Source organism: Brachycentrus maculatus, unplaced genomic scaffold (assembly GCF_059751285.1).
Source record: "Brachycentrus maculatus isolate JH-2025_06_01 unplaced genomic scaffold, ASM5975128v1 h1tg000105l, whole genome shotgun sequence".
In the NCBI taxonomy this organism is placed as follows: Eukaryota; Metazoa; Arthropoda; class Insecta; order Trichoptera; family Brachycentridae; genus Brachycentrus; species Brachycentrus maculatus.
Genome location: NW_028280859.1, coordinates 304076 through 331500, shown reverse-complemented (window position 1 = coordinate 331500; position 27425 = coordinate 304076). Strand labels below are relative to the sequence as shown.

The 27425-nt window shown below is 30.5% G+C and overlaps 1 protein-coding gene across 1 annotated transcript in view; it reads right to left on the bottom strand.

Moving 5' to 3' along the window:
- Positions 1-27425, bottom strand: part of LOC148310100 (lachesin-like) — a 212055-nt gene that overhangs the window by 38614 nt on the left and 146016 nt on the right. Inside the window, exons 4-5 of the mRNA XM_088258947.1 lie at positions 8336-8543; positions 1964-2137 (exon numbers count right to left, since the gene is read on the bottom strand). Coding sequence (XP_088115073.1) covers positions 1964-2137; positions 8336-8543 — 382 coding nt within the window. The remainder of the gene's footprint in view (positions 1-1963; positions 2138-8335; positions 8544-27425) is intronic.

Genomic DNA, 27425 nt, shown 5'->3' with positions numbered 1-27425 from the left:
TCACTGGTGGAATTATAAAAATAATATTTTCTAGCCTCCCACTAGTCAGATGATATAAGTAACGTTGAAATTCAGTCACTGGTGGAATTATAAAAATAATATTTTCTAGCCTCCCACTAGTCAGATGATATAAGTAACGTTGAAATTCAGTCACTGGTGGAATTATAAAAATAATATTTTCTAGCCTCCCACTAGTCAGATGATATAAGTAACGTTGAAATTCAGTCACTGGTGGAATTAAATAAATGTGGATTTTTTTAAATACAGTTCCACCGAGAAATGTCAGTCAAAAATTTAAATTGCATAGTGGTATAGTAGTGTTTTATACCGTTATTTTAACTATAATATAGAGATTGCCATGATGAAGAGGCATGAACGTTTTGAAATTGGTAGTCTAAAATATTGGCAAGTAGTTATATACTCTACTGTTACCACTTGTACTTGTCACATATATTATAAATATGACTACTCATTTTATTATAAGACTTGTATTCCTGGCAATTTAGCTAATCTAGATTTCACGCCTCAATAAGCTACAAAAACTAATATGAGTTACCTCGGTATGAAATATTTAATGAGTAATCTTTGCTTTTGCAAACTCAATAGAATGATGAATGTTTTGTTGATTTGTTGTAATGTGTAAGTCGTAAATAAAATCTAATTTAATCTTAAAATCGTTCATATGTCCTTTTACGAGTACTAACGTTTTAGCCACAGTAGAAGAAGCTTTTTTCAGGATAGAAAAATTCTACCCTTCGTTCATAGTAAATTAAATAATTTAATGACATATTTCAAATGTGTGCGTTTTTTTAAAAGTCGAACCTATTTGCAAATGTGTTGAGAAGTTAAAATGAAATAGGCCGTATTGGTGAAAACTGCCGCTGTGAACTGCTAGGACATACTTTTGTTTGCAATCGCTGTATACAGAGCACTATTTATTACATTCCCTACATTTACTTTTCTCTCTTTGTCCACTCGTTTATCCCTTGAAAACCTACTGCCTAAATATTTAAAAAAATCATGTTCCTGGTTAACGATAAAATATTTTTTGTTGTACATTGGTATGGTGGCTTAACTGGTTTGATCAATTTAACTTACTCTGCTAGAAGGATTTATGAAAATAAAGTAGCTTTAGGGTCTTACTATGTATATATATAAAACATGCTAAATCCATCATCTATTGCATTTAATAGACAAAGAAAGCTACTTTAGGCTACTTCACACCCCTGCACTAAAGTGAAAAAGATTGATACGCTTATTTTACTGCCTTTCCAGTTTGGTTGTCGAGGGGTGGATCGGAAGGGATGTAGGCATAAAGTGCACTACACACCCCGAGGGTGATATTAAGTTAATTTTATCCTGCCCGACTAAACTAGAAGGCTTTTACTGCATCAGGCTGTGTTCTGATTTCCCATTTATACGAAACTTTGTGAGTCTTATCTTAGAAGCCGCTTACCCTCGGGATCTCCTCAAGTTGCTAGTGAATGCTTTGCAAAGAAAAGATAGGAAGCATCCTCACGTTATTCCTGCTAACCTCCATTTTATCTTTAAGTCTCTGTACATGAAATTCTACACTTTACATAAATATCTATTCTGCTTCTTAGTTTTTACGGTAAATATCACGTTTACCTAATTTGAACAGTTAAGCGTAAGTAAAAAAAGCAAAAAGGGAGATAAAATTTTACAAATACAGATTTTGCGATTTTTCGATATCTACAACAAATTTCATAAAAACGTTATTCAAGTTTGCAGTTAGTCGAGCAGAATTGGAGTTTATATATATCTTTCATTTAACGTAGATTATTTATGACCCCTTTATAAGACTATAAAAAAAACGTTTTAAACTAATACTCTTTTCGCAACATATGTTTTTATGTTTTTATTTTTCATATATTTTAAACGCCAACAAAACAGGATTTTTTTGTATGGACGATTTAAAATAAAATCATAAAATTCCACTTACGTTTAAAGATATCCCTCGTGCCAGGTTTCTTCACTAGGATGGGTTCTCCGTCTTCCCTTCTCCATGTGATCCTGGGAGCTGGTCTCCCGGTTGCTCTGCAGCTCAAGGTAGCATTATCATGCTCTTGTACAGCCAGGTCTGCGGAAGTATCGTCGTAGACTATGTCTGGCGGAACTGAGAACAAAAATAATATATGTATAAGAATTGTTAATAATACATTATATATGAAATATTCTCAAATGCCCAAAATCTTTTTGATTTTTATTTAATTCAACAAAATACTGTGAGAGACTTGCCAAATAATCGGTTTGTAAATTCCGTTTGTAAACCTTTTTTTAATTTTTTTTATATATATTTGAGTCGTATATTTGATAAATTTTTGTTAAACCTTGCCTTAAAACCTACAATGATATTTATCTGATATGCGTTTTGAAATTTTCATCATAATTTTTTTATTAAAAAAAATAGTCCCGTATACTTGAAATAAAAGTTTAACGTTTAACAGCTATTTGTCATGTAATTGGAACGTGGATGTTAGCAAATGAATTGCAAAACGAAATACGCGTAAGTTTGACTCGAAATAAAATACTCTCTCACTTACAATACAGTTAACTTCATAAATAATACCTTTTCATGCAAAGTCAAATTTCATTATCGAGTAGTTTCTAACTAATAACAATTATATTATTAAATGTATTGTGTGCTTTGCGGTTATTAATAATGTAAACGATGTCTAAAAGCGTGTGCTTTGGAATATCAAACAAATCGCGGCTAATATTACAACAACAGTGCTGAAGTTAGGCTGCGAAACGAGGAAGGACAAAGCCGTATTCTCTTACGTCAAAGTTTGTCAATTTTGACACAAAGGGTCGAGTTGGTTCCTATTTATTGTTATTTACGCGCGCGATTTCCTTTAATTACCACTCGTGACAAAGTTTGAAGGTTTCCAGGGCCGTTTGACAAATTTAAAAAGTTTTTAATGGATAATGACCTCACTGCCCGACTTTTTGAAACTAAGACATTCTTTGATGTTTGACATATTAAAACTTCGACATTCCGCTGAGTTTTATTTTCAAATTCAGCTCAGCTAAGTATTATGAAGGAAAAAACAACTTTAAAAACCTGCAAAACCTTAAAACGAATAAATTATAAAAATAGATCATTAGGTACTATAAAATTTTCATCAATTTTCAGTGATTTGTGAGGTGCATTATTGGATTGATGTAACATTGAATAGATAATATAAAAAAAATATGCAACAATCTCTCGGCTAAAGATAGACAACATGTTAAATATTGAATTATTTTTATTTGACATTTGATGCACAAAAGAAATGTGAATTGTCGTGATAATATTATGAAAAGTATTGAAAATTTTTCATAAATGTCATCATTTTTATTTAAATCACGACATGGATGAATAATTTTATTGAGATTGGCATTTTAAAGTGGTTTTACGTGATACCTTATCAGATATATCATATTATCTATCAATTTCTTTATCTTTCATATCTTTACTGCTTGAAATACACGTATTGTTATTTTAAGCTTTGAAACCTGCCTGACATTATTTGTTTGTCAAATTTAGCGAATTGCTCAGATTATTTGACAAGGATTTATTCCCGAATATAAATAGCTAGTCCTGAGATGGCAGGAGTGAAACATTTCAGAGTGTGCGATGATTTGTTGTTTCGTCTCCTTATTTGCCAGATATGAAGGCAAACATCCCGTGACGTCAATTTATGCAAACACAGAGGAGAGCGCGTCCTAATGGCAGTTTGCTATGTTTTAAATACAGAATATGCTCAAAATTCGCCATTTTGACTGAAGTATGTAAATAGATAAATAAACCGTAAACAATAAATGTGTATACTATCTTAACAACATTTTTTGGTATTTTCGTTTTATGTTCTTAATAATAATTTCACTCATTCAAGGAAATAATATTTCCATTACAGATTAAAGATGAAACTTTTAAAAATTGCAAGAGCATAACAGTAATGTAAATAAAAAAATCATTTATTTTTACATTACTCTTATTTGAATTCAGAATATTTTAAGAGTCTACAAATGTGTGTTCCAAAATACTTGATTATACCCGACTTACAAGTTATTTACATTAAGATCATTAAATATATCTTAATTTTTATTTTAATATTAATTGTGACAATAATATAGATGATTGGGTATTTACAAACCGTATAACCTGTAATTGACTGTTGTAAGTGAGCATTATGCGGTTTTTTTCGTAACACACACCATTTTACCCATGGTTGATAACTATTTACTCAAAATAAGAAAGATTTAAATAGATTGCCATGTGTGTATGTGTTAATCAAAACAACTGATATATAAATCAGGCAATTACAGGTCGTAAGCCAACCTCCATATTATCTTGCATGTGACCCCTGTGAGGGGTAAAATCCAGAATTTGTGATTAAATTAAAATAAATATAATCAAGGTATTTTCTTATAAAAACGAAATTTAAAATTTAATAGTAATTAAAATTACGCAATTAAGTTAATATTCATACAAAAAAATACTATGTTGTTTTGAGTACAGCAGGTTTTCTTAAAATAGGATTAAAGTTGTAGTATAGTCGGGTGAATAATACCTAGCATTCCACACTATTACTAAGGGATTTATTCTCTTATTTATGTATTTTTTACATATTACAAAAACCTTTTTCAAATCTCCTACTTTTATAATATTTTCGTATTAATTATATCGATCTTGATACATTTAAATATTTTAACGACCGATTATTTCATTAAATTATTATATACCATCCTTAATCTAGGCAGATTAGAGACTCTATAATGTGGTGTCCTATATTTGACTATGTTTATGAGATATTTCCAAAAAAAGCTTGCGTAAAAATCAAATTCATTTCAAAATAACTACCAAATTGTTAACCCGAAAGTATCGGGAGAGCATAAAGTTCCGAGGGTCGCCCACTGTTAGCGAAGTGATGCGCTAACTTGGGATGTTAAAAATCTCTAAGGATTACACAGGCAAATTGGTTTTGCTTCCGTTTCTCGGAAAAAAGGGGCACTTGCCAATAGCAATCGAAGATTTCTCTCGACTTCTCGGTGTTGAAGGTATTATGTGCTTTTCAAACCCAACGACTACGGTGATCGAAGGATGAGGCAAGTCGGCGTTCAATGAAATGTAAAATTGCCTTCATGAGTTAAATGACTTTTGATGTTGCTACTCATCTCCTAACATATTATTTTTCCATCCACTGGATTCTTTATTACATTTTACACAAACATACACACACACACACACACACACACACACACACACACACTCACACACACACACACACACCAATCATAATGTAAGAGTAAATTTTGCGTGCTTTGCCAATAAAAAAAATACTAATCTTAATATTAATCAGTCTTGATAAAGAAGCGGTTAGATTTGAAACCGGTAAACATTATAATTAAGTTATAATAAAGTAATCCTAGTGATTTTAAAACAAAGTTACATTTTAATTATAAAATGGAAAACCACAAAGTTAGTGCTTCAAATATAAATTATACTTGTTCACTAATCTGGATTTCCTTCACTTAGGGGTCATATTTACATTTTGATGAAAAAAGATATGGAATTTACGTAACCAATCTATGACAGGTCATAATCCCTGCAAATACACAGACTTCCATATTATTTTTCAAATATGTTAAGTTGTTAAAAAATAATATGAAAAATAACTCCTATAATTGGGGGTAATCCAGATTTGTGAACAAGTATTTGGACACACTCGGAATGTTGGAAATAATGTTTAATACGTTTATACATTTTGGCATCGAACTCTTTTTTAGATTTCTGTAAATAACATATTGAGATGAATATTTTTGCGAGTGTAATTTGTTCTCAATATTCGATATTTTGCTTTTACATGATATTGTACTTAAATTTTAATTCTAATCTCTTACATGATATTGTACTTAAATTCTAATTTGTTCGGTTCTTAAATATGAAAAAATGGTATTACTTTTGCTATTTTAATCTTTTAGAAGTATGTTTAAGAACTTGAATTTCAGAAAATACATTGTTTTAATACAATCACAAAAGGTCAGCCTGTTTATTTATTTTACTTTGAAAATAGAAATGAATTCCACCTCTTGAAAATCTAATAATACATTGTTATGAATCAAAATAATATCTGTTTCCCGTTTAAAAATGTTTAAAGAGAAGTTTATTTGATCGAAAATCGATGATTATTTATAATTGAGTATAACTCGATTGTGTATTTCCAAACACGTATTTTAGAAGCAATAGTATCATAACAAATTGTTTTTGTAGGAGGAAATTATTTTTACTAGTTTGTTTATTGAGTAAGCGTTACAAAGCCAAGGAACAAAAAAGATAATGTCTTTGTAAAGTTACACAATTTTAGAACAACGCTCGTGTTTAAAGCCGTTATTTTTTTTCAAAAATACTTTTTATAATACATTAAAGGTTCTTTATTTTTTTCACCTTCTTTTTCTTCTTTCTGTGCCACTTCTAACGAAGATCGGCGATCATCATGGCTATCTTCGCTCGGAACAGAGATTTGGTGCATTTTTCACCGTTTGTTGTTTAAAAATAAAATAAATAAAGAAAATTCCAATTCAAACCCCACCCACTCCTTTTAACCTACAAGTATATAAGCTGGTCCAATAATAATTTTTAACTCTAGTGCAGGTTTGACCTTGGCTCTTAACACATGTTTGTGCTGCAACCCTTAGTGTATGTTGGTCTTCGGGTCGACCAAAAATCGCATGTGTCAAACATTTTGTGTAGTTTTAAGTGTGTAAATAGTGTTATGATAGTGAAGGGTAGTATTGTTTGCATGCTGTGGTAGTGATTGTCCTGGCGAAGAGACGGGTACGTTTCGAAACCGGTAGACATAAAAATCTCGGTGAGAGGTTAAATACTAATATTACTAACTTTTTTGTAAAAAAAATTAATTAGTAAAAAATAAAATCTAAAAAGTACGGATGATTTACGATTATTATAATAAAACAAAGGAATCCTTTCTGTCGATGACAATCGAAATATATATAAATCCAAATTTCAAAAAAATGTTTGCTTGGTATTTTAATTTTCTTAAGTTGTTCTTCGATTGCTTGATATACAACATAAAAACACCTCTCCTACCTACGAAAATTGTTTTATCTATGACAGGAAAAAACATTTTTTTGGAGACATAACGCTTTTACCGCGATGGCAGCGCCATCTGTTTAAAGTAACAACATCACTCGCTTTATTGAAAAATTTTTAAGCATTGTTAAATAAGAAATTAGAAATGAGTGATTTTTCTTTCCTTTCATTTCCATTTGACTAGGCGAACCACACCAAGGCAAAACCGAATACAGCTAGTTACAAACAAATGTCTTTAACTTATTTATTGGGGTGGATGGAAATGAGTTGTTCAATATCCACTGTTAACATATAGCTAATTCAAACCACCCTTTCTGTATCCCGAACTCTCCTAGTACCAGATGTAATGGAACCTACCCATTATGATTGAAATCTTAACCTAAATCATTTTGGGTTGGTTTGGGTTCAATGCAATAATTATTATTTTTGTCCATTTAGCCATCAGATAACATCAGCCTTTATGATTTATACCGAATAATTACTGAAATGGTCCATTGAAGGACAAATACTTCTTACCGATTTTTTTTTTCAAAAGTTGCAAGCCATTGTTGTTTATTCGTATAATTATTTCATATAATAAAATAACCACGATATAGTTTTTCCACATAAATGTACATTTATGTTTAAAAAACTATATAGTTGTTAATTTATTTTATAAAATGCAGTTCCACTAAGAAATGTCTATGCAAAACTTAAATCTTATATTTTTTTTCAAAACGCCAATCTACTTCGATAGAAAGTAATAAACCTTAAGGAAGATAAGATCTGTTTGGTTCGAACCGGCGAGGTTATATTTAAGTATTAACGTCATTTTATGTTATTTATTGATTCGACATATTTTTCGTGGTATGGCAAGATGATTTTTTTCCTCTTGAGTATTATATTATATTTTGTAACAGTTAGTTTCGGAGGCTACAGATGCTTTCTACGGGTTTGAATATAAACTGATCATATTTAAACCCAAAAATATCTCTAGCTTCCGAAACTAGTCGTAACAAATATAATTTAGACATTTTATAAAAAAGATATTTCATTTTAAAAAGATTTTTCAAGTTAAAACAAAAATTTGGATATTTTACACATGTAAGGAAAAGTCAAAAAATGAAACCAAGTCGTACTGAAAAGTTGTTTCGTCTTTGTTAGGGCTTAGGTATCGTTCTAAAGGGCTGTCCATGATGTGAAGATAGGGATAGATACAATAATGACGGCAAAACTCACCATGGACGTCAATGCATCCCAGCTGTTTCTTCATAGTGCTCGTGTTGATTTGGCACATGTAGCAGCCGCGGTCACTCTCCCTGAGCTGCCTGATGCGCAGCTGCCACGTGCGCAGGTTGTCGAACGCCACGGATATGCGCGAGTTGTGCGTCACCACTTTGTTGTGGAGTGTCAGGATGGTCTGGTCTTCCGCCTTCAACCAACCAACCTGGAGAAAAAATGCAAAAATACTTGAAATACAGCTGTCCAAGGCTGAAATATCTCCGTGTTTTACAGATTTTTCATAACCCAGTACCTTTTTCGAGTTTTGATTTATTTGATCAGCGATCAGGTTTGATGGTTACTAACATCATTAGACTTATGTAATTCAGTTTAGTGATGTGAGTAACGATGAAATCCGGTCACTTGAATAAAATAAAAATGGGGAAAGCTTCATGGTTGTTATTTCGTCCCTATGAAAAAATTCAGTGTAAAACTAAGAAATGTTAGTAATAAATCAAAATTAGATTCTGTGATTAACTAGATGCAGTGCCTTATATACCATTGCTAGATAAGGCACTGCATCGAAGATAGATTTTGACGACACAAACATATTTGCCGCATGTATCTGAACTTTGGAATAACATGTAAGGATTGTATTTTGTTTTTGGTTACATAATTTTATTTTGCTCATAACGTATAAAGTTCATATTAGTTCAATAGTTTCAGTTGTTTTTTTCTATCTTCAGTTCTAAGATCTGGATCTGAACAATAATGATTCCTAAACAACCGGATCTTAATGATTCGTTCAAATACATTAATCAATCAATCAGATCATAATTTTTAGTAAATCTGAGTCATCAGTGTTTATCTTTTCAAATTTATAAAAAAACAGTTGCTGGGAAATTCCAGAGCATATGTTTTTTATATAACTTATTTCACAAATGACCTTGGTAGATTTATAAAATAAATTAAGTTGGAAGGTCACACGAAAGAAAAAAAATGACATTTGTTTTTGTATTTAAAATATGGAAATTTTATTACCAAATGAACCATAAACTTTTTCGGTCACATTTTTATTTAGTATTTAAATTTATACTTTTTTGCAATTTCCCTTTTTTAATACAATTAAAAAAATATGTCCGCCTCCGTAGCGTAATGGTCAGCACGCTCGGCTACCGTACTGGAGGTCCAGGGTTCGATTCCCAGGGGGGGGTCAAATAAATATAAGTGATTTTTTCACTCGTATATTTATTCAATACTACCCTGGACTGGTACCGGAAGCGGAGGGCTGATCACCTTTCCTTCATGTGTTAACGATCGAGATAACACTGCGTTTATAAGATGCAGTGCCCTATGCACCATTGGGGTGCGGATAAGGGTTTGAATGAATGAAAAAAAATATATTAAAGCAAATGATATTGGTCGTTTGATAGAGAGTGAAAACTACAACGCAATTCATGGCACACATTGGAGAATGCTATCATTGTTGGACGGTTGTTTTTCAAAACGATTGTATCTGATACTAATTTGGACATACAATGCACATTAGTCAAACTCAGATATGGTTCTGTATATATTTGAGAGGGGCAATAATTGAAAACATGGAATTTTGATTAATGTAATTTAAATACCGTCAAGTGATTTATACAAACATAAATTAATCATTCAAATAAACAAACGTGTGTGTTTTGTATTAAAAAAGACATACATATGTGATATAAAAACAAAAAAAATTGTTTGATAATTTTTTTATAATTTTTAATTTTTAATACAATGCTTATTATTAATGATATTTCAAAATATACAATATAATTATGAATATTTCTTTTTTTTGAGGTTATATTGTTATTGTGGAGTAAATTTTAGAGTATAGAACACCAACTAAAGTAAGACAGCAACATTTAAAAGTAATGCATAGACATTTGGTATGAATGTAAAATAAATAAATTGAAAAAAAAAAATTATATAACTTATAAAAGGATCAAGTTTGTGAAGCCAAAAGAAAATTTGATATTTTCAACATTGTTTTTATAATAAAAAAAATTTGCTATTTAATGCTTATCAGCACACTTATATTGCCCCCAAAATTATGTTAAGATATCCCACATCCTTTCCGCTTTCAAGTGGTGCTAAAGGCACAGCACCCAAACGACTTCAATGATTTGATGTCAACTATTGTAGATTGTTTTAAATATCAAGGCAGAGTTATAGATGTTTGACTACAGATTCTCGGATAAACAAGTGTAATATATGAAAAAAGATACAGATGATAAGTATGGTAATAAGGATATTTCGCTCACTCCTTTCAAGAACGTCATAAATCAAAAAACATGATTTTTCAGGAGAACGCTTTTAAAGTTTAAAAATATAATACAATGTATTAAAAATAAATATGAAGCCACTTATTGAACTTTTTACTGTGCAACAGATCTTTTTAGGTAAAACCTGAAGGTTTTTTCTTCATTTGAAAAATATTTAGTGTAATTAAAAAAATAATTAAACAATACCTTTTCTTCAAAATGCAAAAACAACACTTTCTGCCCTGTAGCGGGTAAATATTAAGTTAAAAATATGCGTCTTTTGCTGGGATATAGTGCATTTTCTGGGCATTCCGAAAACATGCAGAACTGAAAATTGACGAATTTTGATTTATGACGTTCTTGAAAGGAGTGAGCGATTTATGCTATTTGGGAAAGAAAATGGAAGAGGAATAATGGGTATTAAAAGGATAATAATCGGGTTTAATAGTAATGACAAGGGCTCTAAGGATTAGATATCCATTTAAGTAGTAGTTTGTGTAAGTTTTACACGGCTAATACTTATTTTATCCATTTTTTAAATAAATAAAAGTAATCGAGTTTTTTAAGCGATTGGTAAACCAGATCGGGATAGAATTGTGAAAATTATTCATTAAGAAAACGCGTATAGGAAAGCAATTAATTTGATTGTGAAAGACAATTTAATTTAAGGCCCTATTCAAAAGCAAATTTATCCAAAACATAAATGGAGCGAGAAAAACTTTTTGAAATATGAATTGAAATGGGTATTTTAAAAGGCAACTTGTGGCGTTCGCAGCTACAGAATCGGTGTTGTACGAAACATCTCGAATATTCCCGCCCTCCCCTCTTCCCACTATTTCTCCCACCTACCGACTTCAACCCCCGATACCCGCTAATTCCGCAATGAAAATATTTTCCCAAAACATTGCCTCTCTAATTTTCGTCTTCTTTTATGTATTCATAAATCCTGTCATGGCGGCCGCCCTTTGCGAAAATAAAATTACAAATTTCAGTTATGACAGCTGCTCAAACATTGAGATAAATATTTTTCGGAGAACAAAATGTATTCCGGGCGGCGAATTGATGAAAGGCAACGTAATCACTGAAGAAAGTTTTGTCAACACTCTCCATCTTGAAGCGAACCTGCCGCTCGAGATATGCAAGGCATGATTTATTCATTAAATTATTTTTCCATTGTACCCGTAATACTTTATCTGGAGATTTATCCCCGTAAATAAGTTGTTACATAGTCGGCCATAGCGGAATGACAAATTAATCCTTCTCGTTTTGAAAGGTAAGCCATAAATTAAAAACGATCATTGCTAGTCGTCGTGAAAAAAAGTTGCCAATTACAAAATACTTTTTTAAACGCCATGCTTATCTTAAAATTCGATTTTTTTATAAAATATTGAATAGTCAATATTTGGAGCACGAACTTTAGACTTTCCATTTTATAATTGACGAGATTATAAAATCACTAAACGGATTATTAGAGAAGATAAAAACAGCATCAATATTTATTTTCTCAGTAAATGAAAAAAAGATGAAGAGACGTTTTTTAAAAGGTAATTAATAATACTCGTTGCTACGAGCATGATAACCGTAAACGGTGCAGTCAGTCAGCAGCAAGATTATTTCCGATTTGTATATCCGACTGAGAATGGAATTCCGCTTGTGATATTATAGCACCGGAATGGTAGGGCGATAGGACCAATTATTGGCAATGCGCACTAAATACGATAAAGCATGAATAAATCACATGTCTTGCACATTTTGCACTAGAATTTTGAAACGTATTCAATTTTAGGTCATTATTTTCTAAATTATAAATATCTTCTTCGTGACTCTATCCCATCTTATCGTCTTTGTAAACTGTTGGAGTCAGCTCTTCGCGTCTTCGGGTTGAAGGTCTTTCTATCATAGACAAAATCACTTAGCCCATGCCAATTTCGAACTCTCTTTTTTCTCAATTTCCTCAGCCATATAAATATTATTTGACATATTACGAATATACATATTATGTATAAATATACGTATTCACAATTTTGGTGTAAGTTTCAGTGTATGGAAAGAGCTTATTTTTACTAAGGGAGCTATCCATTAATTACGTAAACATTTTTACAGACAGCGTGAAATTTACTGAAAATTTTTGGGGATGAGATGTTTTCCCAGTTGAAATATATGATCAATTACGTTGGTAATATGTATTTAACGCAAATAATATACCCATAACTAAAAAAATATTTTGGAGTACATTTTAAAGAACACTTTACACCGTTTCCAAAAAAGAAATGTGTAGTAGAAATATTTATTTTGGTAGCATTATAAAAATTATTAAAAAAGAGTTATAAAAGTTTAATTATAAAAATGTTTGAATATGTAAGCAAACACATATTTTTTTGGATTTAAAAATAAAAAAATGTATGCATACTGATTCTTACATCAAATATATTTTATGTAAATCAAGGTTTTTTTGGAGCCTTCCTCAAAATATATTAAAATTATTTCAAATTCAACATTTGATTTATACCATCTTATGCATTGTCGATTTATGTATCATAGTAAATATTTATTGGCTACGTGTCTCTGAAAATCTGAGAAAGTTTTTTGTTAGATATTTAACTAGTTTCTTCGATTTATAAGAGGGTTTCTAGGTTTTCGTTTGTTTGTTTCTCACCCCTTAAGGCTTCTTCGACTTGCATCGCGATAAGCCTGCGTGAAATTCAACGCTACAATGTTTGCCGTAAGAGTAAATCCAGCGTTAAGGGAGGAAGAGAGATCTAAATTGCCTTTCAATTTGTACAGAAGATAGGCATTAAGAAAGTCTCAAGAATTTGTTTTGGAGAAATTATTCTCAAATAAATAGATACCTTTTCTCAACCTAACGAATAGATTTTACTTGCCAAAAGGGTGCAAAGTAATTTTAAAAGGTGAGATATTTTGATTCAACGAGCGCTTCAATTCGTTTTACAATTTCGTTTTCTCAATTCCATCCAACATTTTATTTTAAAATAATTTATCTTTTACAGTAACGAAAAATTCCTTTTTATTAAAAACTTTCAACTTTGTATGGATCACATGCTTAGTGATTTTTTTTAGTAATTTAGATCATTTCAATGCCATTCATTTTATACCAATATGTGCGATTTTAATAAAAAAGTAAAGGAGAAATTTACGTAAAAAAGTCTGAATTTGTAATTTTAATAAAGAGACAAAATTATGAATGCAAAATGTATAATATTTCATTCCATCTCATTAATAAAATACGAGTACTTAAAAAGACTGCGATAGTGAGTAGGTACACAGAAAGGTTTCCGTTAATCCACTTACAATCCTTAGGAATAAATCCCTCAGGTTTATAATCCAAAGGAAATGTGAATGTCTTTATAAATCAAGGAATACAAAGCCCTGCTTTATAACAATAGGAAAAAAGAGAGTCTCTTCGCCTCCTTTTCAGATATTTAATGTGGTTGTTTTATTGAAAACATCCGAGACTTCATGCTACAAAAGTACAAGATGGACCATTTGATCTCTCTTGTAACCATGATACATTAAATATATTTATTTAAATGATGGACGTTTTTATTTATGCAATTGTCTTCAAAATGTTTTTTATGAACAACCGCAAGATTCATCGAAGTTATTTTTAGAGTCCTAATGGGTGATTTGTTTTTAATTCTACATATATTCGATAGAGGGAGAGGAAGATCCCCATACGATGGACCGATCAAATTAAGGCAGCAGCAGGCACCTCAGTGGTTGGAGCGCTACGTGCAGCGCAGTCAAGGGATAACTGGAGAAGAGTCATTGCTTCTGCAAGGGTCACAGCCCTCAGCAATGAGGATTAAGACGGAGAAGAAGAATATTCGATACGCATATTGCATTCTCATGTAGTTGGTCTGGAATTTAAATACAGTTATATCTGTTAATTATTTAATTATTAAATTTTTAAGAAAGCAATTATATGCAGCAGAAAAGATATTATTTTATAAAACAGTAATGTCCATTAACCCTTAGTTCTTTCTTTCACGTCAACAGTATCTTAAATTCAAAGTCAGACCTTCTTGTCAGAACACATTTGATAATATTTTTAAATAAATGACCATGTAGAGAATTTGACAAATTGTGTCCCGATTTTACTGTAAATTAACATTTAATAGCTTGTAATATCCTAGTCACTGACAAAATAGTTATTAGTTCTAGTTTCTTGTTCTTTCTAGGACTGCCCTACCTTTTCTTAATTTTATCGATAATGCTTATCTCAAGCTGGCATTTTTTTCTTATTTTACAAGTCGTACATCTATCATACATCGTTTTGCTTTATATTTATCTAAGAGATCACACTTTACATCCAGTCTTCATCCCTAAACAGAACTTTATTAAGATAACGAACCAAGGTATAAATTCGTATTATTTGGAGTAACTGCAAGTTATTTCGAAGACCTTTCATGCCGATTACACGGATTAGATTTGTGAGAAAATCAAGTGATTCTATTGAAAACTGGTTAAGTTAGTTTGTGCAAGATTACGTAACAGACTTGAATTTCCTTTGGTGGAAGTTCACTCATGGAAAGTAAGAATGGAAGGGACGAAGTTTAGTTAAGGTGATCATAGATTCAAAACTAATCTGACGAGTTGAAGTCGACGTTATTTCAATATTTAATGTAGTGATTTGACAAAATGCGTGGATTTTAAATTTAACAATCACGTAGCAAATAACGTTATAGTAATAAGTATGTAAATTATATGATGATACGATCACTCTTCATCACAATTAAATAACCTTTCTGATATTGATACAATGTTAACTTTAATATTTTAAATGCAGGCATTATAGTCCTGAGCTTCATCAAGTAGATTAAAAAACGCTTTCAAGGGATCGAACCTGGAATCTACTTTACTCCTTAAACACAAAAGCGAACAAACATATATTTGAAAAGATAAAAAGTAAGCATTATGTTATAAAATGCTTTCAGATAAATTTATATTAAGGATATGTGTAAAATTCCGTGGAGTCATTTCACGACTTCATCGAAAACTTTTTAGTCAAAACCATTACAGAAGGCTTTATTGAAAAATCCCTCCAAATGTGCCGGGTTTTTAAGGCTCTACTTATAAAGATAATACTCTGTATAAAGCTCAAGGTTGGAATCGGTCCACACTGTAACGACCTACCCTTAGTACTCTTCTTCAACCCCAACCCCCAACATTCGCATTGAGAACATTAAGTTTTTCTTGTCTTATAACTATCATACATAAGGACCCATTTACCGAAGAAAAAACTACCACCAATCGATTACAACATTTTTTATACTGATAGAAAAAGATGGATATGATTGTCATCAAACAGGGGTGGAAAAGATTCACTAAAAAAATGAACTGATTCGATACTAGGTACTAAGAATAAAATCTAGGTGTTTTATGCTATGGGAATTAAATATAACTTTTAATTTAATTTTAATTTTAATCAATTATTTGTGTACGCCATTAAACTAAAAATCTTTATCTTGTGACAAAAGAGTCATTTTCTAATTTATAGATAGTTTAAAGGAAATTTTGACTGTGAAGAATTTTTATTTGTTGAATATTTCCACTTTATGATGACTTCATTGTAAAGTATATTTTTTTAATACACTCTTTTTGTGTCGGGTACACTAACCACGGGACCACATCCCGTGGTTAGTGTCGCGGACTCTCAAGTCAGAATTTCTCAGTTCGAACCCACTTTCCCACAATTTGATACCTATTTTTAATAATGAGCCGCTTAGGCTCACAGAAATAGTATCTAATTGAAATATTTGTGTAAACAATAAAAACACAAATATTTCTCTTTTTTTAAAAAAAATCTAAAAAATACCGATAAATCATAATGTTTTCATTGTATTCCACGCGACTGAAACAACTTTGATTTCAATTTGTACGTAATGGAAAAGAACTTAAAATCCCAATTGGAAATTCTTAGCGCATTGTATGAGGAGCAGAGGACGGATATTTACTTTCGATTTGAGTATATGCAAATAACCTGAGCCCAATACTGAGCTTGCCTGTTTCAATATGATTATAGATGAACGGAAAAAAAACGCCACTCAGTGAAGGAGAAAAGATTACATAAGCCGAGAATAAGCCATTAACAGGAACCAAATTTTGGGCAAGACAAGATAATCGCTTTCCTTCTGAAGATAGGTAGATGAAAATATTTTCTCGTTGAATTCATAAAAAAACGCCGTTATTTTTTATTTAACTGAGCCGATATGGATAAATATATATCCGCTTTTCTTTCATTTTTTGGGGAATCTAGGTGAAATATTGAGCTCAAGGAAAAATAAACCCTTTTTAAAAAATAAATGAGATTCGTACTGTGGGAAATTTAAACGGATTAGAAGTATTTTAAAATAAAATTTATTTTGTACTATATTTATCCTAACGTAATAAGTATTTATTTATGTAGGTTTAATGAATTTTTTTTTATTGTTGAAAAATGTTTCTTTTATTTCACAAATTTATTTTAATCTGTATTGTACATCCATATATTATTGAATTTAATTAAAGTAGATGAAATAAAAAAAAGTCAGTTATTTTTATTTATTACACGATATGTTAAGTAAGTCATTTTCTGTTGTTTATGACTTTTATTTTTTAATTTTTTGAAGGGTTTATTTTATCAACTTATCTTGCCAAAAAACTAAAAAAAGAACGCTTCATTTTGTGGGTTTTTATTTCAATATTTAAAATATTAATAAATAAAATATCTATTTTTAAGAAATTATGTTGATGTTTTGTTTTGAATTGGTGTTTATTTTTATGACTGTAATTTTTGTGACTTCTTAATTTTAATAATGATTGATATGGTGGATTTGAACATAATTCTCGAGTATGATCAAAATGTTTCTCGGTACCGCCAAAAAGGGTTACGCCAAAGGAAAGCTCTTCTTTGTGGGATAATCCTTAAAGTACTGCCTTTGTTGGGATGCCAACACACAACCTTCCATACACGTTCACTTGTTCACGTTACTCTTCTCCATACATGTTTATATGTAGACGCCTTCGAGGATTCATCCCCTTATAAGGACGTGCACTTTATATAGTATTTGAATGTAATTTATGTAAATACGAGATTTAAGATAAATGTTTTAAATGAACAAAGTAGAGTGTTTTTACAATCTTGCACATACGCAAAATATATCCACCTAATATTTATATTTTGAAGATGTAAGAAATAATTGTGAAATTGTGAAACTTAATTAATAAAATATTAATAATATAACTAAACGCGTTTAAAAAGCTAAACTTATAATTTTTAATAACTATAAATTTTAATACATACTTAATATGTTGTTGATGAAAGGAATTGATTATTATTTTATTTAAAATATATACGCGACTCAAAAAATGTTTTACATGCTGAATTTATATTACGTGTAAGTCGAAATTGCGAACACCAAAACTGGATGAAGTAAGTAAATCTTTTAAACATATTTTTATACACATTACTAAGTTGGAGAAATCTCGCCCGAAGTATACCGATCGCAAAAACTGAGATTTGGAATATCACCAGCGTTCGGACGGGGTCAGAGTTTAGCGAGTTTTGCTCGCTGAAGGGTTTCGGAGAGTTGGAATAGGGGTTGTTTTTGTGGATAAGGGCGGTCGAAAAGCCGGAAAGGTAAAATGTAGCTCTGAGCATTAAAGGGAATTTACACTGATGACCTCTGGATTTTTTTCTCAAGTCGAAAGAAGGGATACTTCCAAACAATATAATTAGGGGTTTATGGAGGAATCGGGTTAATCGATTGAATTATTGCCTCGAAAACGACAGCTGAGATTCTGAATGGATAGATAAGATACTATTAAGGAAGGTACAAATGTGAAACAAGATTCTACTAACCCTTTTATTACTCCATAAAAACAATTTACGTCCAATCTAATTAACGACCAATAAAATGAATAAAATAATAATTGAGAATTTCTCTGGCAAAAGGATCCTTTATCTTTTATTTTATCAAGATAAAATGGTGCAAAAGAATGATTACTCGCGTTTACAGTTTTTATGCTCATTTGATGTTAATAATACTATTGTTATAATTTAAGCCAAGAATGATTAAATAATTGATTAATTAAAATTTTAACTGTAAATCAATCAATACCAGTAAAATGTGGTATAGGATAAAAAAATAATAAGGGAAGAGGATGTGAAATTTTAAAGAAAGGATGGATTTAAAAATAGGTTCCCATGATACAAAAAAATATTTCAGATATTAGGAGAATGTCATTAGAGATGGTGTTTTTTTTAAACTCGGAGAGGAGATCAATTTCATAGTTCAGCATAATTCTCGAAAAATGATGTGTCTTGTCTAATATTGAATCCATTGAATACAAGTTGCCAACTTTTCTGGAATCCTTAGAGCAACAATGTCTCAAGTTGGATTACCACCATAAAATTCAATTTGTTCGTCTCCCCGACGTGTGAGTGGTAGGTGTATATTATGTGTTGTGTGTTCAGTTGTTCAGTAAGCACTAAAGTTTTCTTATTTTAAGTTTGTAATTACATTAATACGTTGTTCTTGAGTTCGGCTGGAGGCATTTTACGTCGGGCGTTACATATTTAAGCAGTACTATCACGACCCTCTGCAATGGGCAGATTCTAGCTGGCTTCTTGTAATGCTTAGTTAATTTACTCTTTCTGGGCGCTCGTCTAAATGACTCCATTATTTTCTAATCTTCTACAGACCCATTTTAAAGGTCACAAGGGGTTGAGGGGATAGCATCAAACTTCTAAAAATAATTCCTTTAATTCGGACGTACATAATAAGCACAATTACATAATACGCATTGCGTATGTTATTGATCAATATATAAATTTGTGTTTATATTTTAATCGATTTCGGATTCTTTAAATATTACTTTTAGATATGATCGATATCAAATTTTCCGGTAAATGATACTATGTAAAGTGGAGGAAGAAATAGAGAGGTAGTAAAAAGAAGTCTTAGCCTTGTAACATAAAGGAACGAATCGGAATTCAACGCAATGAGAATGTCTGTACCCTGGCGAGAACCGATTAAGGTATTTTTTATGTTAGTCTATCTACGTAAATAAGAGTAAAGTAACTGAACGAAAAAGTTATTGACACTTCCCTGTCTTTCTCCTCATTACTTAGGGTATAGACTTTTGCCCAAGCAATGACTCTTCTCCAGCAATCCCTTGACTGTGCTGCATGTAGCATAGTTGTGACTTTTAAACAAATAAACTCTTTTAAATAAATTAGAGCGATGATACATATTTAAAAAATTAACTGCCTACACCGAGTTGAGTCCCCAGTTATTTTTTATTTCTATAAAAAAAGGTTATTGTAATTGAAAAATTTTACTCTAATTCTCTTGAAATCTTCTTACACTCCTTAAAAAGTGATTTATCGGGACTTAATTTCAAATGAATATGTAAGTTGAAAACTTTATCAATTACATAAATAATAACGTTTATTCATCTATTATTGAAATATTTAGTCACCGACTAATTACGAGGATTCGTCAAGGTACATATTTGATTAAACTTTGAACCTCACACCCTGCTTTAAATTCTACGGTGCAAATTACTTGACTTTTACTAGTTGATTAAATCATTCCATATTCGGGTAGAGATATTTCATATCACCGAATAATTGTTATGGCATTCCAGAGTCGAAGCCTTTTATCAAAGGGGGTCAGTAACGGGGGTGGGGAGGAGGAACGGGGGAAGAGGGAAGAAGGCTCACTCACTGTGAAATTTAATGGGGTCTCGTAAAATTATTATTACTGGACTGACCGTTAGGGGTCGATAGATTGGTTAAGGTTTTATTTTCCCAAACAGGCTGTATAAGAAGGAGTTATCCGCTGTTTATCTTCGTTAAGAGGCTGTTTTGTATCGACGGTTTTCGAGGCGCGTTGATGCGGGAGATCACAGGGGTAAGTGGTTTAAGGGTTGAAGAAATACGGTGGTCGTGTAAAGAATAGTACATTGTAAATTACCCAAATGATCTCCAAACACACAATAAATAAACAGTTTTTACTACACATTTGAAAAAAAATTAATACGCATTTGAATAAATATTTTTAATTTGATAAAAAACTAGGCATTTTCTGCAAAAAAATAAAAATAAAAACCATTTGTTAAAAACCCATTTACGTGTACTTTGTGTAGATTGTAAAGGTTTCGATGATGTAATTTAAAAAAAAGGTTTGTTTAATAGTCTAATTGGTTTGTTTAGTAGTAACTCTATATTACTACTAAACAAACCAATAATTTATTCTCTTTTTCACCATTCAATTTATTATCAAATTATTTCAAATAAGTTCGCTAATTGATCTCATCCGTTTCCTAAGGTTTAAGACTGAATATTAAATATATTTGATTACTGAAGACTGCAATGATTGTGAGCTCCAGACATATAATACTTGCGACGTGAAACATTAGATCGATTATTTCTCTTGCATAACAACTAACTGAGTAGATGCGTCAAAAATCTTATAACAAATATATAATGTATAAATATATTGAAGTGCTTGTATTTTTCATTGGTTTTTCTTGACATTTTAATCGAACGGGTAACCCTTAGTAATATTTTTTAAAATGAAATGAAATTTAATGTGAAATATATAATACATCACAAACACCCAGACCAATTGAAAAAAAATATTTCTTGAATTCATTTTGCAATTGGCGGGAATCGAACCCGCGAGTTTCGCTGTTTCGCCAGTTTCGCAGTCGAGCTTTAAAAACTATAATTCATTATGGAAAAATTAACTTTGATGAACGGATCTAACGTTTACTCCAAAGTATTCCTTTTCACGCACACGCACATATTTAAATTAACAAGTATGTATTTACCAATACAAACATATTATTTTTTAATTGCCAATAAAACTCTCCAACAATTGTTAATAATGTAACGTTTCTCTTAATGAATATGTAAAACCATAACATTATTTCACCCTTTATTCAAAATTAAACATAACTTCTCCGGTTAAGACATAAATATAGACATTCTGACATTACTTTGGTAATAAACAAATTGAACAGATACGAAAATTCACAGCAAAAAACCATAGTAAAATAAAGAAGATAAAAATATTAATAAGAAAAATTCAAACTAATCATCACGCGACTCCCTCTCAGAGTTGGCAAAGAGAATAGAATGCCACACCAATTTGTATTTGCAAGCAATCTTCGCCTCTTCCGCATTCATGCATCTCCGTACATACCCACCGATTTTTCCGACTCCTGACCTGACCACTATTAAGTATTTGAAATACGTGATCATGTCAAGTTTTCTTCGGTCTTCCTCTGCTTCTATTACCAAACACATTTACCTCATAAATTTGTTTCAATGTTCTTTATTCATTCAAATTGAATTCTCGAAACCTGAAAAGTAAAATATCAGAATGAAAAACGAAAACTGAAAAAATCTAAATAACGAAATAAAAAAAATAGATAAACTCGTACGAATATATAATAAAAAAAAAGTTTCCAAATCACCAGCGAGGCCGGGAAAAAACACATAAAAAGTAATAAGCTTAAATATGTATGTTGGATATTAATACACGATAGTCCCTCGAAAAAACGTCTGACATTTAAATCAATCATTGAAGCTTGAACTTTTACTTTTATCTTTAAGATGAATCAACGGGCAACGAATTGATAAGTTAATAAATTATTCAAATCTCTTAATTAATTTAAAAGTTTTCTCCGACGTCCGGAAGTTCCACCATAAATTTGTAATTCTAATACTTAACAATTCAAAGATTGATACGAATTTGATGGAGATCCATGTATTTGGTGTTAGTCTATAAGGCTTTGAAGAGGTGATCGTTGCGTATACTTTCTCGATAAATCAGATTCATTGGCACATCCCGGAAACGGTATTAAGAGGTTGAAGGCATTATTCAAACGCAAGTGACATTATTGGATAAACAAGAGCGAGGGATTGAAGTATATGGACCAATATATCTTGATAAAGGAGGGTGTAATTCACTTTGGAAGGGGTACACACCACCCTGGCTTATACGGCATAATTACACACCCCGATTTTCATCGGAGCCTTTTCTATATTCTGAAACCTTTGGTCGGGATAGGAATTCCGAGTTCTTTGTTTTAATTGTAATTTGATTAAGCACGGAAAATCCCAGGGGTTGGTCGGCTGAAAATTTTCAACATGAAGAAAACAATATTGGCCGAGCAGACAGCGGACAATGTGAAGTATGGAATGTAGATCTGTTACCGAGTGAAGGGTGATTCAATTATGCTAATTAAAGGACCCTTAGTACATGGAATTTATTAAATAGAGAATAATAACACCATAACCTTGATTAAATGTCGGTATATATATATATATATATATATATATATATATATATATATATATATATATATATATATATATATATATATATATATAGAAATATATATATATATATATATATATATATATATATATATATATATATATATATATATATATATAAACATCTTTACCGACATACAATCATCACCGTCTCGAAACTTAAATCATTGCCGTTTTTTAATTATAAATACTAACACAATTGAGTTTACCATGTTCTTACAATATGTTTATTATGTCTTTCGAATTAATTTATGATACATGCACATTTAGGGTGTCATTAGGGTGACATGTGCTGTGGCGTAGTTAGATAGACGCTCGACTGTGAAACTGGCATCGCGGGTTCGATTCCCGACAGTTGCAAAATGAATTCAAGATATATTTATTTTCAATTGGTCTGGGTGTGTGCGATGCATTGTTTAAATTAACTTTTCCTACCCTCACATTCTACCTGCAGAAAAGCCTCTAAATTAGAGACTTTGCTGGTTTATCATTAAAAAAATAAAAATAAAATATTGAGAAATAAACATGTCAAATTGAATAACTGAGGGGTCAAGAGTCACATATATGTATTTATTATATACATATATGTATTTATGGTATTTTCTTATAAAACTTAATATGTAAATCTTATTCGCAAGTGGAGAGGGGCTTGGATATATATAAACTAATAATAATATAAATACTAAAATCATAGATCAATAAAAGCTATTGCAAGTACTTTATTCCCAAAATTATTTCTGCAAAATTCAGACATTCATAACGAACTCAAAATAATTGGAGCTTTCTCCTGTCAAGTCAATAATGAAATCGTAAATCACGTTGTATTTTTGTGATTGTTTTTCGCGAACTGTCTGTTTGTAATAAGAGGTTTAAATCCTGATTGACATTTGCAAAGTGAGCATTTCAACTGAACTTTGCTTTCAGCCATAAACAATGAACGATAGCGGTGTTTAAAATACGTATATATTTAATTTTTTAAAAATTAAAATCCAATTCATTACAGTTATAAAAAAAATCTTCGTACTTTCAAATGTCATTCAAATAAAAACAGTTAAAAAATCTAATGCATGAAAATAAAGCGTAGAGTTGTAAAAAGAAGAATGAAAGTAGACCAAACGCACTCAAAATACGATTACTCAGTCAAATGTGCGTCACAAGGATTTATGATGGATGTTCGAATGTAAGTAATACGAGACCGAGATTAGCATTACCGATGAAATCAAGAAATGGTTCAGATATATGGAAAAATGAGTAAAGTGAGGTAAAACAATTAAATGTGGCCAATGTAATTAGAAATATAAGCTAGGGAAGATCGAAGAAAAGTCGGCATCGAGTACTTCAAAAACTTTAAAGTGGACAGGTAAGGAGTTGTATTGGCTGGCTGGTACGTATGAGATACGTAAATAATGAATTGTAAGAATTATAGATAAGCCAGAGTGGTGTGGGGTTTGTTGGATTTTTCTTAGTTTAAACGTTAAAATAAAAATATGAAATAATGATTTTTAAATTGAGTTTCTACCATTTTATAAATAAAAATAACAAACGGGTCTATCTTCTTGTTCATGAAAACTATCTTTCTCATTTTTTAATCCTATTGAATATAAATATGTGTGTTGTTATTATATGAACAAATATTTCAATTTAATACTATATTTTCATTAATTGATTCAGCAGTCACTATGTGGTAATATTTAACAATTTTTAATTTAACATTTACTTGGTAAAAACCACTTATTCTTAAAATCTAGAATGACAAGTGTTTTGATGTATTCCGCATCATTTTTGAGATATGATACTTTGTTTATCGGTCTTAAAGCTGCGTTATTTAAAATAGAAATAAAATTGTGGTTGAGTGGGTTCGAACCTAGAAACTCTTGAGTTAGAAGCCGTGAAGGTCCCAGCTACGGTCAGTTAATTCAAATATTAGAAGGAAAATTTGACGAGATATATACACATACTTCATCATTATTACAGTTATCTGTGAAATATTTCTATGGTTTGAATTTCAAATTTCAAATTATGTAGATTAACCTGATACTTCGATAAAGTAAAATAATTTTAGATATTAAACTAAGTTGAACACGGTCCATAATATAATGTGATGTGTTTAGGTACATAAACACTCCGTTGGTAGGGGCGATTTTCCCCTACACGGAACATACTAAGGGTAGCAATGTCGGCAATCTATCATGAAGGGATATCGACATCATCGATACATTTTGAATTATCCCAGACATATTATACACCCGGTTCATAAGGCTTAAGGGTTGGGTATTGATCTACAGATGAATTACAAATAGTTTCACCAATTTTAAAACAAATAATCATTTTTCAACAATTAAATGAAAGCAATAATAAGTAATTCAATTTTAAGTACAAGATTTTTGTGACGTAATGGTTAAAATTCATGTCTTCGTATTCAAAGCCGAAATAGCAGTCTTGCCTAGCACACTGTTTTAAAAAAATTACAAATATTTATCAATCACTTTGACTTAACTATACCGAACTTTTTCATCTCACACATACTCAGAAAAATGTATTGCATTTCCTATATTTCAGAAGGTGTTTTTTTTTAAACAATGTAAAAATAAAAACTTGTATGTCACACATCACTGAAGAACGGGTTGTATTGCTTAAATAAGATTCTTCTGATAAGTCATTCATCTAGCATAAAATAACTTGTTTTGATTTGAATAAAAAAATGTTGCATTGGTAATAATTTTTAAAACCTCATGGAATCAATATTTTAATTATCATTTTTATTTATTACAAATATGTTAATAAACCCTTCAAAACTTTCATAAAATACGGTTTACTTAATTTAATATTTTTTGTGTTAAAAACATTTATATATTTTTTAACATGAAAACATAAAAAATTAAGGAAAGAAAAAAAATGTAGAAAGAAAATACAATAATAAAAAAAGTAACAGAGACATATCTAGAACAACTAGTTATGATAAACTTCGTTATCTTAATGAAAGTTCATATTATCTACAAAAAATATATCAAGATACCATGAAAAGGTCATAATAATAAATATTATTGATCCCTAAAAACAATTTTCTTAAACAATGATTATATTTACAATAATTTAAGAATTTTTTAAAAAGAATTTTACTGTCGCCTTGTGGTTTCGGTATCTATCCCAAGCCCAAGTAACTGTTTTCCGCTAACCATAATTTCATACACACTATACCGAACTACAGTAACTGACAGTGAAACATCACTGTGTCGATATTATCAGCACCTTTTGACAAACGAAAATTATTTATTACACCACACGAATACCCTATACAGAAAATTAGATTCCTAGGATTATTACGACTTCAATAGTAAGCATTTAATGTAAGGTTTGAAGTAAATACGGAAACAAAAAAAATGTAAAAATATGTATAATAATACATTATATCAAAATTCTTATTTATATATACGGTGTAAATGAAACTACTTATGACAATCCTTACATTCTATCGTTTGGCATTGACTTGAGGAAAATTAAAAAAATCCTAATATAAAACAAGTTTGTATTAATAACATAGTACTTCTGAATTTAGTATCAAGGTACCTTAAAATTTATTTCTCATGCGTAAAATAAAACTAAAAAAATACGAAATTACTTCGTATTTTTTTAAAACAATTTTTTTTCGTTTAATTTTGTGCATGCAAAAGAAATTTTAAGATACCTTGACACTGAATGAAGAAGAACTCTGTTAATACAAAATTATATTAACAACAGAGTTCAAATAAAGAATGTATGCAAATAAAATAAAATTATACTTTTATTTCAAACAATCTAATTGAGCACAAGATTGCTTATTTCCGATTCCCGTTAATCATTGATATTATTGTCAATGAGCTTATTTTACTAAAATATTTCTATTCTAATCTTTAATACACCTAAATTTAGTCCACATATATTTTTAAAATCAAAAATAAATTATGTAAAGGGGTTGCCTTTAATATATTTGATCGAGAGGTAAGACTCCTGTAAAATCTGTCTCAAAAGGGGTGTTCTCAAGTTATAAGTTTGGGTAACACTGTATACATATATACTATCTTCACCACAATGTTCCAAGAAGGACTAATAAGCTAATGGCTATTTGTACAGTATGAATCATTACTGTACCTTGTTACTGGAAACTATGTACCTTGGGATATCTAAATGTCTACATCAAAACTAGAATGTTCGTTACATCTAATTTTAACAAACAAACTTCATTCTTTTATTGAAATACTTAAAAATATGTACATATCATTAATCCAGTCATTGTTACATTTTTTACCAAAAAGTCTTAAAAAAAATAGATAGGGCCAATTTTCTCTTCCATTGCCTACAGTTATTTAAAATGATGTTTTCATTACTATCACTCTCAGCTAAAAATTGTAAACCCGTTTCGTTATGTTAAAAAAATCGTCTAAATTCAATGGTAAATACCATTTTCTATATGATGCAA